General features: G+C 33.0%; 1 protein-coding gene across 1 annotated transcript; it reads right to left on the reverse strand.

Annotated features, from left to right (window-relative positions):
* Positions 1-6,992: 6,992 nt before the first annotated feature.
* On the reverse strand, positions 6,993-10,202 carry LOC107170878 (E3 SUMO-protein ligase ZBED1-like). The gene is made up of 3 exons (XM_089227083.1): positions 9,987-10,202; positions 8,097-9,770; positions 6,993-7,340 (listed from the first exon to the last, which is right to left on the reverse strand). The coding sequence occupies exons 1-3, from the start codon at positions 10,200-10,202 to the stop codon at positions 6,993-6,995; spliced, it is 2,238 nt and encodes a 745-aa protein (XP_089083209.1).
* Positions 10,203-14,819: the final 4,617 nt, after the last annotated feature.

Here is a 14,819-nt window from a genome sequence, read left to right on the forward strand (position 1 = left end):
TTTTTAAAATAATATATAAGGTCAATTTTTGTTATGTGTTTGAATTTCAAATTCCTCAAAATTCGTCTAATTAACAAACATTCACAAATTTTTTTGTAGTTGAAAATTCATCGGAAGTTTGGAAGTAAATAGCATAGGTACAACATAACAAATCGGAATAAAATTAAAATCACCATTATATACTCATATATGTATAAAATTGTAGGATAATATTTTACTATTATTTGAAGTTTAAAATTGTATAAAACTCGAGAGTTAAATGAAAATTGTGCATGAAGCATTGGTGCCCAATAATTTTTTTCAACACAGGATTGGCACTTTACGAAGACAATTTTCCATTTCATTTTCTACACAGTCACTCAGTACTTCATATAGTCACATCTGCTGCCATCGTATTATCGTATTCGTTTGTACCGTGTAACTGGATACAGTGATGGATTTAAAAAAAATTTTCTGGGGGGGGGTCCTAAAAAATAATAGGTATGTATTTCAAATGTATTATTTTTATTTTTATAAAAACAAATGTGTTATATTATATTGTGTTTATGTATATATACTCAGACTCTGTGTATGCATTATTTAATTATATATATATATATATATCAGTGTCTGGGGGGGTCCAGACCCCATGCCACCCCGTAAATCCACCACTGCCTGGATAGATAAAATAGTAGATAATATACAAGAGCATAGATACTGCGAATCATTAAAAAAATTGGCTGACACATCAGTATTCACTCGGAATTATTGTTTGACATGGAATTTGGTTATTTGTTCATAATTATTGTTCCGTACAGGAATTGTTTGAGTGGACTGTATTGATGCTGATTCAGTTGTTTAGAGGATTGTTACGGAGTATCTGTACCGTGTGAGTGTTTAATACCGCGCAAGTCGCCCGTGGTGGGTCTTGCTACGGTGTAGATGTGTCGTGAGTGTTCTATACCGCGCAAGTCGCCCGTGGTGGGTCTTGCTACGGTGTAGATGTGTCGTGAGTGTTCTATACCGCGCAAGTCTGCCCGTGGTGGGTCTTGCTACGGTGTAGATGTGTCGTGAGTGTTCTATACCGCGCAAGTCTGCCCGTGGTGGGTCTTGCTACGGCGTAGATGTGTCGTGAGTGTTCTATACCGCGCAAGTCTGCCCGTGGTGGGTCTTGCTACGGCGTAGATGTGTCGTGTCAGAAGGTCCCGAACCGCGCAAGTCTGCCTGGGTAGGTCTTGCTACGGTGAGGTAGAACTGACTACTGACTGATTTTGTGCTCCGCACTCCCTTTTATAATCTTGGTCTCGCCTGCTGCGGCGCTGTGTACTAACATGAACCGCCCATGATTGTCTGTGGTTGGTTATTGCGTACGGTCACGTGACGGCGCTGGCCAATGCATTGGTTGTTGCCACCTTCGAAACCATGCCCACAGCAGTCCGATTATAATGCCATTGTGTGTATAACGGTGTTGTTGCCTAAATGGTGGTCGGTGGCTGGTTGTTGCTGTCGTAGCCACGCCTACCGTGATCTTGTGATTCGTTAAAGCGCTTGAAGATATGCAAACGCCGGCCTGGGATTCGCTAAGGCGCGCTGGCGCGTCCGTTCCGTTACAGAACACGGGACCGGCCGTTTTGCATGTTGTGGCACCGTAGCCGGCGTGCAGACCCGGGCTCCTGCAGAGCGCGCGGGTCGCCGTACGCCCTTTGTTATGGCATCGTAGCCGGCGTGCAGACCCGGGCTCCTTTAGAGCGCGCGGGTTGCCGAACGCTTCGTCTTTGCTCACCGTGAGCCCTCATACTGTTACCAGTGGAATGAGCATTTATGACATTATACATAAATACTCTTCGCAGAATACACACGGGTCACCAAGAATAGTTCGATTGGGCAAGTTTGTAGCTATCGTGTACCTTATTGCGACCGGTGCTCTGTGGACCAGTCTGACCCGTGCTCTACATAATACATAGATCCGGCCGGTACAGTCGGCGGGAGGTTGGTAGCTCATGTACGCCTCCCGATGTCAAACGTGCCCGCCGTTGCAGCGTTTATTCGCGACGATCGACAGTCAGAGTGCCGACCGACTGTATTCCGAATCTCATGCTATTATGCAATCGTATTTTGGCCCCAACGGCCCCGTACAAATAACATACATATATTTAATAAAAGAAACTATATTTGATAATATTACCTGGGGAACAACACGACCCCGCGTGGCGTGAACAATTATTGAATCCAAATTTAAAAAACTTCTACTGACACTGTATATACACTATAAACAAGGTAGATTATATAATTATTATACAGGTAAGCGACTCACAAAAGTTTTTTTTTCTTAAAATTATATATCTACCTTTTACATTCTACAATTCCACTTTGGTTAAATATTAATAACTCATTCCACTGTTTTTTTTTCTTTGTGATCGCACAAATTACACAGTACTCAATCACGAACAATTTTATAAATCATCAAAACTTATAAGTAAAAAATAATTTGTGGCTATCAACCAAAAATAACATACAACGCTCCATATATTATTAAATATTGATGTTTAAAATGGTTACTAATTAAAACTTAATTAATGATCAAATCTGATTTTGACATGTTTGCATGATTTTGTATCGTGGACAATTTATCTCTACACAAAATAACTTCACAAAGATATTTTATAGAATTTTACTTTCTTCGTGGGCACATAATAATATTTTATACAACCATAGTTTATCACATGCTGTCGTGGTATTCGTCGGCGGCGTGTACCTGCATTATGAAGTTTTTCTTTAAGTTTTCACCGTGACTGTATTGGGACGCATAGACAAAATAAAATAGATGTACGAGATTATGGGTACCGAAATAAATTCTCTATGTTTAAGGTTGAAATTTGCCGTTTGTACTGCATGTACGATGAATTTTGTTCAAATCAACCAATATTTGCCTATTATTAATGCCACCCTGGTGTTTATGATATTTAGTTGATAAAATAATATAATTTACTCGAACTTTTTGCACATAATATTATATAATATCATGTTGACCAATATTTTCAAAATTTTAGTTTCAAAAACTATTATTTGAATTCCATTCGAGTCGTATATTTTACTTTATTTGAATATTTAATTCAAACGAATCACCATTCCACGCAGTTCGGGTCTTAGTGGATACATATAGGTATATCAACAAAATATCGGATATAAATGCTTGATTTCTGTCGAATACAATAGAAATAATATTCTGTAATCACGAGTTTTCTTTTGACGAGGATGAGATTCAAATGCACAATCCGTAAAATATTTCAACAACAATAATTCGAAATTCAGTTTTCTTATCCTTGGACAATCAACACGTTTGGTGAATCGCAAATCTAAATGTGTTAAAAAGTTCTTTTTCCATTCAAATTTTAACAGAAACAGACATATCAATAATAAACGAGTAATATACATATTAAAAGTATAACATTTTATCATCATAGGGGCGAATACAAGTATTTTCTAAGTTGTAAGTTTTGATTCATATGCAGTGTGCGAATTCTTTGATCCAAAATTTTATGAAAAACGGAAGACAAACAGGAAGGACTGACTAGCGACAGATCGTCTTTGTCGACAATTGTATGCGTTCACATTATTAGTGCAAAATTACAATCAAAATATTTGATATATACACCGATGATTGTTTTATTCGGAACGCTTTCTAAAATGGAAATCAACTAATACCTACACATAGATCGTGCACAGCAAACAAAACAAGACACAACAAGAAATGGTATTAAATTTTTTTCCCGCATCAAAGGGAAATCATAAAAACCATAAGCTCATGGTAAACATTTTAAAGTTCTTGTTAATTATTATTTTACATTTCATGAAATGCTTCAAACGCTCGGTGAACACTGTCGTAAAGTAGGGTCAAACTAAACCATTTAGCTATTAAATTTTATACATACGTATATTTTGTATAATATATTGTACATTTTAAAATGGACATACTATTATCTAGTACTTTATAAGCTAATCACATAGACAGTAATAAGTATTTAAATTTTCAAATATTTAAATTATACTCACTTAATTGCCAATCGGTTTATTATTGGCGAAGTCACAAGATAATTATTTTCTCTGCTATAAATATTCAGACGTTTTTAACTTGAATAAAAGTTTTATATTAATTCATAAAATAATAAATTGTAATTTTCAAATTCATAATGACATAAAAAATATAAGGCTTGATGATTAATGAATCCACGAAGAATAATATTCAGCATGTGTTCATTGCATATTATTATCACTTATTTAATATTTATTATTTGTTTTTAACCATGCTTCAAGAACTTCATACACTTTTATTTATTTCAATAAAAACTTCAGAAGTTATTTGTCTGTTTAAAAATTCTGATAATAATAAAATACTTTAGTTATAATAATTAATATTACATTTACAGATCTATATACATTATACATAGTTTATTTGCAAGTATTTTCAAGGTTTTTTTTTAATTTTATTTATTGGTTTTGGGTATACGATTTTTTTCATGCCTAATAATAATTAGTAGAAACATATTATAATACATAATATTATATATATATATATATATATATATATAATCCTTACAATATTACAACTATTCAGTTTTAATTTGTTATATTAAATTTGTTCAATAAAATCTATAAACGTTTTTACATACATAATAATTATGTAATACATTCGTTTATAAAATTTGTTTGAATTTTGATTTTCAGAAAAATTGTTTCGAATATTATAATTTTTACTTACGACTAATTAAAATGATGCACTCTGAGCTAAAACAGTTAAAATTAATTAATTTAACTAAAATAAATTAAACTATAAATATTTTTCATTGTAATACATTTCAATTTTAAATTTTAATCAAGATCACTCTTAACCAACGTGAGTTTAATACGCATATATTATTAGCTATTTGGCTTGGCCTACATTATTGTTTGAAATTGTTATCGCTTATACGTTATTAATATGGTCATGAAATTTAATAAAATTTAATTTAATTTTAACGTCTATAATTTCCGTTTGTTATATCATCGAAATTTGTACGCTCTTGGTCCAAATATTAGTGCTTATAGCATCTTGAAGGAAGAAAATTTCACTGTAAGATCGTTAATCTCGATATGGTTAACCAATAAGTCAAATATGTGGCCCGTGTCCAAGGCAATAGGTTTAGTTTGAATTTGTACAAAAGCTTTTAAGCAAATGATATGAGGCATTCGTTAGACCGACTAAGACGTGTTTGATGAATATACAGCTAGTCAGTGTAAACAAATTAAAATAAAGTCTCCTCCACTTTGCTGACGAAACAAATATTTAATCTGCTCCTCAAAGGTTAGTAAATTATCACTGAATTTAAGAGCCTACTCGTGAGCCGTGATAGTATAATAGGAGTTAAAGAATATATAATTATAATGGAAACTGTCTGAATGTCTTCAACTTAATGGAAAACATTAATTACAATATAAATTACGGGTAACGACAAGTCACATAATATTATGATGACAATAACGAGGATTTTATAATTTAAGATTTATTTCGGAATTTTAATTTTACATAAAAAAAGCAAAAGAGCAGTTAAAAATTTCAATGGGTAAATTAAATAAAACTAAAACGAAATATTTCTTTTTAATATCTATGTATTTTGGGGTTTTAAAGACATTTTTGTCATTTTTATCCGTATGCTTGAATATCATAATGTATATTATTTTCTATACTCTTCTTTGTTTAAAACATTTAAAAATGTTGATCTTTATTAAATTCATTTTTCTGAAAATAATGTTTCCAAAGAAATATGATTGGTATACAAATTGTAAGCATATTTTACTGTATAAAAAATATACTTTTCACAAAGAATTTATAATTCAATTAAATAACGAAAGAGATTTTATCAATTCCATTCAATATTTATTTTTACAAAAAATAACGAAGAAAATATTCATTAAAGATAGCTTCAATACCAATAAATTTTAAAAACGGCTTCATAGTAAATTTTTCATGCATTTAATATGAATATATATTATATTCATTTCTTCTAAGTCAATTTAAATATGATACCTACAAAAACTAATTACAAAGTGTATGACCTCAAAAATCCATTGTAAAAAAATCATTATCATAAACACATCCCAAGGAAATCAAAATTTACTGTAAGCAGTTAGGAGTGTTAAACATTTTTAGATTAATAGATTTGAAACAACATTATAGGCGATTGACGTGTTAGTTATTAAATATTTTGACAAAACTGTTTTCTTCGTCAAAAAGCATGAAAATGTAACATGAGGTTCATTATAAGCTATTGTTCTAGGAATTTGATATCGAAATTTACATGATCACGATTTTTTATAATCGGTCGAAGTTCAAATTTTGACATAATTTTAGGTTTTAACACACCCCTAAGCTTAAGAACATTCGTCCAGTCACAACACTTATGATCTCAAAAATCATATGACATTAAAATAAATAAATTACTTCGTTTATTATATTTATTTCCCTTTTTTAAATGTATATATGTATTATTGTTTACAATGTTTTTTGCAGTTATCTAAATATTATCTATAGATGCTACAAGCCATATTGTTAAACATAACATAAAATAAGAAGTAGAGGGTGACCACCGTCCGCTCAGAACTATTTTTCGTATTTAATATGATTTAGTTCTAAATTAAAATTAAACACATTCATTACAATATATACGACAGTGACTTTTTCTATAGCAAGATAAATTTGAAACTTATAATAGAACAAGAGAAAATTTCCCCTGCAATTTCATTACCTACATGTTGTTTAAGTTAAAATAAACATACAATATATGTAACGAGACTGGTTGTTGTTGTAGTTTGATGGTTCTTTATTTAAATAATTACAATCATACAACCATTCGTTAAAGTTTTTTACAATTTTTTCTTGAAGTTTTATGCTCAACGAGCGTACATTTAAATTATAGTATTCTAAGGGATTTTACAAAACGGGGGGGAAAGACATATATAGGTTTATTGTATTTGACTCACGGTGGTTTTCGTGTGTTCGGATGTATAATATTTGATGATGGGGACAGTGACAGTTCTGTCGCGGCTCGACGGCACCACGGCTCGACGGCTTGGCTGTTGGATGATAGGGACGGTAACGGCTCCTGTATGGCTCGACGGCTCCACGGCTCGACGGCTTGGCTGCTGGTTGATAGGGACAGTAGCGGCGGCTTCGGTATGGCTCGACGGCTCCACGGCTCGACGGCTTGGCTGCTGGTTGATAGGGACGGTAGCGGCTTCGGTATGGCTCGACGGCTTGACTGCTGGTTGATAGGGACAGTAGCGGCTTCGGTATGGCTCGACGGCTCCACGGCTCGACGGCTTGGCTGTAGTGATGTGCGCAAAATCACGTCGCCGTTACTTTGTCACCGCGACAACAGTGTCGCTGTTAGTCACTGCGACGATTGCGAAAATTAATGGTGACTAGCGACTTTGGTGACTAGACAGTGACTGGTGTTTGTTTCTAGAGGTTGGCACTGGTGTTAGATTGAAACTGGGCACTCTATTTTTTTTTTTTATAACAAGCGACAAGCTAAATGGCCGAAATTCTCTTATCTAATGTTTACCTAACCATATCTTAAATCTTGACGGCTAATAATAATAATAATAACGGACTAATAATCCGTGGCTTACATTTTCATAACACTGATAAAGACATTATTGTTATCATTTTATCATATTAATTAATATTATAAAATTTAAGTTTAAAATTTAAAGTTGTTTAGTTGTATAGGTAGTTCATGATTTTAATAACTTAACTTACTTACATAACTACATAAGTCTTAAATATTATTAACTTTAAGCTTATTCAACAGTTATGTAAATTATGTAATGATTGCATGTGAATATTACATCATTACATAAGGTACCTATTTTATAAAAATTTATGCTATTGTAAAACATTTTAAAAAACAATCTGCATTAATTAATTAATAATACATACATTTATTATTTTTTTAAAACTATATTTAAAATCAATAAAATTACTTTTTATTTTATACTAATAATAATTAGTAATAATAACTAATATTTCACATTTCAAACAACTTATAATTGTGATTCAAAAATAAAATTTGGTTCACTTTATTGGGTTTAAGACGATTACGGCGTTCACTAATGACAAAACCTGCTTTTGAAAACACTCGTTCACATGGAACAGATGATCCTACCACGCAACATTTTTCTTTAACAATTGTACTTAAATTAGGGTAATTGTAACTGTTATCCCTCCACCAACTAAACGAATCACTTGTTCGTGGTAATATGTTGTCATCAATGTACCTATTTACTTCAATGATCGCTTTTGACGTATTTGTTCCCTGAGGTGTTATTGCTGAAGTCATTGAATCAAAATTATTCCAAATACAACATTCATCTCTTTCTTCAACTGGATCTGCAGAGGGAACTGCAGGTAATGTTTCAGTATTATTTGAGTTATTTTTTATATGTTGTGCAACTGCGTTTATTACTTTTGTTTTTGTTTGATCTCCTAGCGATTTGGTTAAAGCGTAATGTTTGAATTTTGGATCCAAGAACGTTGCCATTCTTAAGGTATTGCTCATTTCTAAATCAGAGAATCGATAATTGATGCCATCTTGTAGAACTTTAATAGTTCCCTTCACTGAAGAATCAAAAGGCTTATTTTTCAATTTTTCACATACATCAGCTAATCCTTTGCTCAAAACAATAACCATAGAAGCACACATATAGTTCTCTCCACTTACTAATTTTGTGACTTCATCAAATGGTTTGAGTACAAGGCACAACTCTTTACATATCTTCCATTCTTCAGATGAAAGTATATGTAAATCTGCATCTATTATTGCTAGAGTTGCCTTTACAGTGGTTTCCAATTCAACAAACCGATTCAACATATGAAATGTGGAATTCCAACGTGTGGCTACATCTTGCAGTAGTTTTTTTGGTGTTGCCCCTGAGTTATCCTGGTAAAGCATCAGTTGGTGGTTAGCATTTGAACTTCGCTTAAAATGCCCGACAATCGTCTTCACAGTATTTATTAAATTTGATTGTGTTTTTAATGCTTCTTGCACAATCAAATTTAAGCTGTGGGCAAAGCACCCAAAATGTTTTAATTCTAGTGTACTTATTGCACCTTTTATATTAGCAGCATTATCAGACACTACAAGTACAATTTTATCCTTTATTTGCCATTCTTCAATAATTGATTGGATGATTATGCTTAAGTTCAAACTTGTGTGTTTTTCAGTAAAAGGAGCACATTGAAGTAATACTGATTTTAAATTGAAATTCGGATCGACATAATGAGCAGTAACAGCTAAAAAACTTGTATTGTTTATAGAAGTCCAGCAGTCAGTGGTCAAGCAAACCGATAAGGCTTCTTCCTGAACTTTTATTTTGGTTTCATTAAATAACTTTTCATAAGCAAAAGGTAATGAGGTTTTTGATAGCTTATGCCTACTTGGTAGTTTATAAGCAGGGTTTAACAAATGAACAAATTGTTTAAACCCTTCATTTTCAGTTAAACTAAAAGGCTGACAATCTAAATATATTAATTTTAATAAACTATCATCCAACTGACTTTGATATGTATTGGTCATTTTTCTTGGTATATAATTTAGCAAAGTATTTGTTGTTTTACGTTTTTTAATTATGTGATTTGAAGACTCTACGGTTTCAGAGGAAGGGTTGTCAACATTTTCTTCCACAATTAATGTAGAAGGATTTACTTGACGTAGACTTATAGCTGGCATGGATTGTAATCCTAGAGTAGTAGCCTAACATAATATAAGACAATAATACAATAAGTTAATCTAGTTTCTGCAGTCAACATAATTAAAATAAAGGAAATTAATTTATACTTAGTCGTCGTCACACAAAAAGTGACAAAGTGAAATAATTAAATAATTATGGAGTCATACTAATTTCAAAATAAAACCTTAAACATTTTCACTTTGTCACTTTTTGCGTGATGACAATTTAATGGTAATTACTTGTGCACTATTTGAAGTACTTGGTTGGTTTATTTCATCATCTACTTCAGGTTGTAAATTTATTAAAGGATGTTTTCTTTCAATGTGCTTTTTTAAATTTGACATAGTTGTCTTATGAGAAATTTTAGTTTTACATATGTCACATTTTGCATAATGCTCATCAACATATGTAAAATATCTCCACATATCACTTCTGAGTTTTCTTGAGTTACTCATTTCGAAAAAGTTCTTTTTAACTTATTAACAATAGAACAAGATCACTCAGTAAATAGACACTATATTAAGTTCTAAAACACTTTAAATGATAACTGATTTAAATTAGTATAAATGTGTGGCTAATGCCTATAAATATGTAATTGAATATTAAGTTATGCAGGTTATGAGGATTTTCCGAATTTAATTGTTTATTTATAACACAGCACTAATAAGTAATAATGATATTTTATTTTTATTTTGATAGAAAAGTACCAACAATGTATCGTAAATGTAGCCTGTGGGGATCGCAAAAAAAAAACACTGGTACACAACCAAAAACAAATAATAAAATAAATTATTATAATATCATAGTTTTAAGTCACAAGTGGTACATGCATTTTCCAATAAAAAAAAGTTGGGTAAGTGGATGTCGCTCTGCTGTACAGTAGGTTACAAGTGGGTTACTGTAATGGATGGAATTAAATTTAAATTCAATGATATAATATTATTGTATGCGAAAAACGATTCTGATCGGAGACGGTTTGTCTGTCTAGGATATATTAAAGATTATTAAAAATTTTCAAATCTTAGATTTAAAAATAAAATTTTTCATGAATTTCGTGCTTAAAATAATTTGCGAAATTTCGTGATTTTTACGTATGTTGTCAAAATTCAAACTTTAAATGCTTGTAAAAAAAAATTATAACAGTGCATTCCTTTTATTTTTCAACTGCTATTGTAAAAATGTGTTAGGAGCCCTAAAAATGTGTTTCTACCCGACAAATAAATATTTATCGATATTTATAGAAAAAAAAACTAAAAAAGTTGAAAAATTAAAATGTCAGTAAACAGCTCAAAATAAATCTAAATATTTTGAAAATTTTATCAAATATAGAAAATGCCTATATAAACATTCAGTGAAAATTTCAAGTATCTGCGGTCATTTGTTTTAGAGTTACACCAAAATAAGAAAATCGCTAAATGTGAAATCCAGTGAAAATCCAATGTTGTAAAAATTTAATTTGAATTTTCGTTGGACTTTTTATTTGTGATAAAGATTGACAAACTTGTAAGGAATCTTGTATTAAATTTTCAAATCTTAGATTTAAAAAAAAAATTTATTATGAATTTCTAGCTTAAAATAATTTGTGAATTTTTGTGATTTTTACGTATTTTATCAAAATTCAAACTTTGAATGCTTATAAAAAAAATTGTGACTATGAATTTATTTAATTTTTCAACTGCTATTGTAACAATATGTTAAGAGCCTTGTATTAAATTTTCAAGCTTTTCTGCCTAACAAATAAATTATTATCGATATTAATTTTAAAAAAACTAATAATGATCGAAAATTGCAAATACCTATGAGGCTATGAATAGTTCACCTTAAGTCGAAAATTGCATGGTGGATAGAATATACTTATATAAACATTCGGTGAAATTTTCATGTATCTATGGTAATTTGTTTTAAAGTTACATCAAAAACCAAAATCGATTTTGTCGAAAACTGATTGTTCGTAAAATTTCCCATTTTTCCCTTAAATTTTAGTTTGTTTTTCTCGATTATTTAGAAAAGTATTAAGAATTTTTTACTTTTGACCCTCCTCCCCCCCCCCCCAAAGTACCAACTAGATTCACTTTCTGATCGAACGAGGTATTGAAGTCAAAAATCGAAGCACTTGTACTGCCCCAAAACGTGATGAGGATAACCATGATAATATATTATGTTATCATATTCATATCATTGGTATTGCATTTTGGACTTTGGTATATACATAAAAAATACGAAGTCGCACGACAGTACGACACGGTGTAGTCACTGTAGTGTAGTGTGAAACTGGCTGTTGTCGCGGTGACAAACTAAACAGCGACGTGATTTTACTCTAACTATGATGGTTATTGGTCACTGAGTAACTTAAATATATATTACGCAAAACAAATGGTGAATTGGTGACCAGTCACCATTAAAAGTCACAGTGACTTTATAGTAGCTGTCACCATTGTCGCGGTGACCAAATTTTGTCACTGTTAACCATCACTACTTGGCTGCTGGTTGATAGGGACGATTCGGATTAATCTGTTGAACAGCCGTGAATAACGGTCGCTAGTACCGTCCGGTCTGTTCAGATTAGGGAACCAAAGAGCGCTTTGCTGCGGATCGCCTCCGTGGATAACGGTCACTAGTACCGTCCGGAGGACGTTCACACTGCTAGGCAGGGAGACTGAGTGAGTATTCAGTGTTCAGCGACTTATATATCTGTGGTTATGCGCTATCCGGTTCGATGTAGAATATAGTTTTGTTCTTTTGAATATTTTAAGGGTTTTGGTGAGTAGGTGCATATTTAATGCTAATGAATTTGCTAGTAAATAGCTTGACGATTTCGATTCTGTCATCGGTTTGGCGCTAAGTTTTATCGTTACTGATTAATCTTGACTTAAGTTACGGGCGGCAGGTGGTTATGTATGCGCTTCTGACCAGCGCTCTCTATTGACCGTACCGTCAGTGAGCGGCGGCGTGTGTCGATTCCACTCCTCGCAAGAATGTTGTATGTGCGCGTTGTGGAATGGTCGAGTAACGGGCAAACAGAGCGCGCCACCTAAATAGGCGCTCTGTTTGATCCCGTTACATTGTCCCCTTTTTCATTTTTCACAGACATCGAGGTCTTAGATGTCTTGGGAAAAATGAAAACTGTTGTTGATTTTGCGAGAATCAAAGTTGATTGGTTGGGAACTTGTAGTCTTGGGGTTTTATTGTTTGTGTTGTTGCTTCAACATTTTGAGATGTTTGGTCTTCTCTTTATACATTTGCCTTTTCAGCTGTGTCTTGGATACTCCTCCGAATGCTTTGGTATATTTCTGGACCACAAATAAATTTTTCTTGATGTTGCTGTATGTCCCTTGATTTGTCTTCAGTAAGGTCTGTACCATATCTTTTACTGGTTCTAGAGCGGAATATTCGTCTTCAGGGTCACTCATATTATGCTCACTATCACTTTCAGGGAGTGGTGATGCGGCGATTTCTATGGTTTCCTCTTCGATTTCATCACTGTCGGTTACCACTGTACTGGTTGGTGATGTTTGTATTGAGGCCCGTGCCTCGCTTACTACGGGTTCAGGATGGATATCTTCTTGTTTGACTGCTATCATTGACTGAGGCATCGTCCATGTTGGTTCTAGTTTATATTGCGTCCTTTTTGCTGCTTCATCTCGGAAGAACTTTGCTACTTGTTTCTTCTGTTCGGTATTAAGGTGTTTGTCAATGTGGGTCAGCTCCAGTTTGTTGAGGGATTTGGTATTTCGGAGTCTGCCCAACGGAATATGCACGTGTATATTCATTTTTCCTTCCTAGATTTTCGGGTGTGTTAATTACAGGGCATATACTTTATTTCATTAGTGACACAGGCAGAACATAAACGGGTTAGTCACATTTCTTTTTTACATACATATATACATTTTTTTTTTTTTTTTTTTTTTTTTTTTTTTTTTTTTTTTTTTTTTTTTTTTTGTACATGTTGTCAGTGTTAAGATGATTCATTGCACCCCTTATTGGCGTTAGGTGGGTGGTAATATCGTCTTATATTTTGAATATTATGTGTTTGGGCGTTTTGCTGTTGATCCATTATCGTTACTGTGTTGTTGTTATTGACTGCTATGATTTTGTATGGTCCGTCGTATAGTAAGAAAAATTTGTGTATTTCTTTATCTTCCATTGATGATAGTTTATGCGTTTTGACAAGTACTTCGTCCCCTACCTCGTATTTTGGGAATGTTCGGTCCTTGTCTTTTGCTTTCTTACGTTGTTGTGCTTTCTCTTTCATTCGTTTCATTACAATCTGGACTATTTCATCGTTGATCACTTCCTTCTTGTGAGTAGGAAATGGTATTAAATCTTGTATAGATAACTTGATGGGTTCGTTGAACATGATATGCATAGGAGTGTACCCCGTAGTTGAATGTGTGGTGTGGTTGATCCAGAATTCAATTTGGTCTAGCCATTGGACCCAATTCGTGTGTTTCTCATGGCAGTAAGTCCGGAGCATTCTTCCTATCTCCCGATTTACACGCTCGACCGGATTACTCTGTGGGTGGTATGTGGTGGTACGTTTGATTTGTATGTCCAGCTTCGTTAATTCTTGTAACCATTTCTTGCTAGTGAATTGTGTTCCGTTGTCTGTAAGTATTTTTTGAAATTTCCCTATTGTTGGAATATAATTGTTAATTATCTTGTTTAATATTGTGTTAGTTGTGGCACGTTTGAGTGGATATAGCTTAATGTGCTTTGAAAAGATATCCAATAGGGCTAAGATATATTTGCAGCCACGCTGTCCTCTAGGTAATGGTCCCATCAGATCTGCCGAAATTATTTCTCTTGGTCCGGCGGGTAAGATGCTTAATGTTGGTCCCCTAGCCGTTATATTATTGATTTTTGTCTTTTGACACAGATCACATCCTTTGAGTATTCGTTTTACTGTTCGGTACATATTACGAAATTGATGGTTGGCCTTCAATAGTTGATATGTTTTGTACGTTCCGCAATGTCCATAGATGATGTGTGTTTCTTCAATGAGTTGTGGTACTATGCATTTTGGTACATAAATCTGATACTCGCTTGTTGCTGACTTACAGAATAACAATTTT

This window comes from Diuraphis noxia, unplaced genomic scaffold (assembly GCF_037042655.1).
Source record: "Diuraphis noxia isolate RWA-SAM2 unplaced genomic scaffold, SU_Dnox_SAM2 contig0004, whole genome shotgun sequence".
Lineage (NCBI taxonomy): Eukaryota > Metazoa > Arthropoda > Insecta > Hemiptera > Aphididae > Diuraphis > Diuraphis noxia.

Coding starts and splice junctions, on each gene's coding strand:
- LOC107170878 (XM_089227083.1), bottom strand. CDS start 10,202: ATGAGTAACTCAAGAAAACTCAGAAGTGATATGTGGAGATATTTTACA. Junction 9,771..9,986: donor GTACTTCAAATAGTGCACAA/GTAATTACCATT, acceptor ATATTATGTTAG/GCTACTACTCTAGGATTACA. Junction 7,341..8,096: donor ATCGTCTTAAACCCAATAAA/GTGAACCAAATT, acceptor ACATCACTACAG/CCAAGCCGTCGAGCCGTGGA.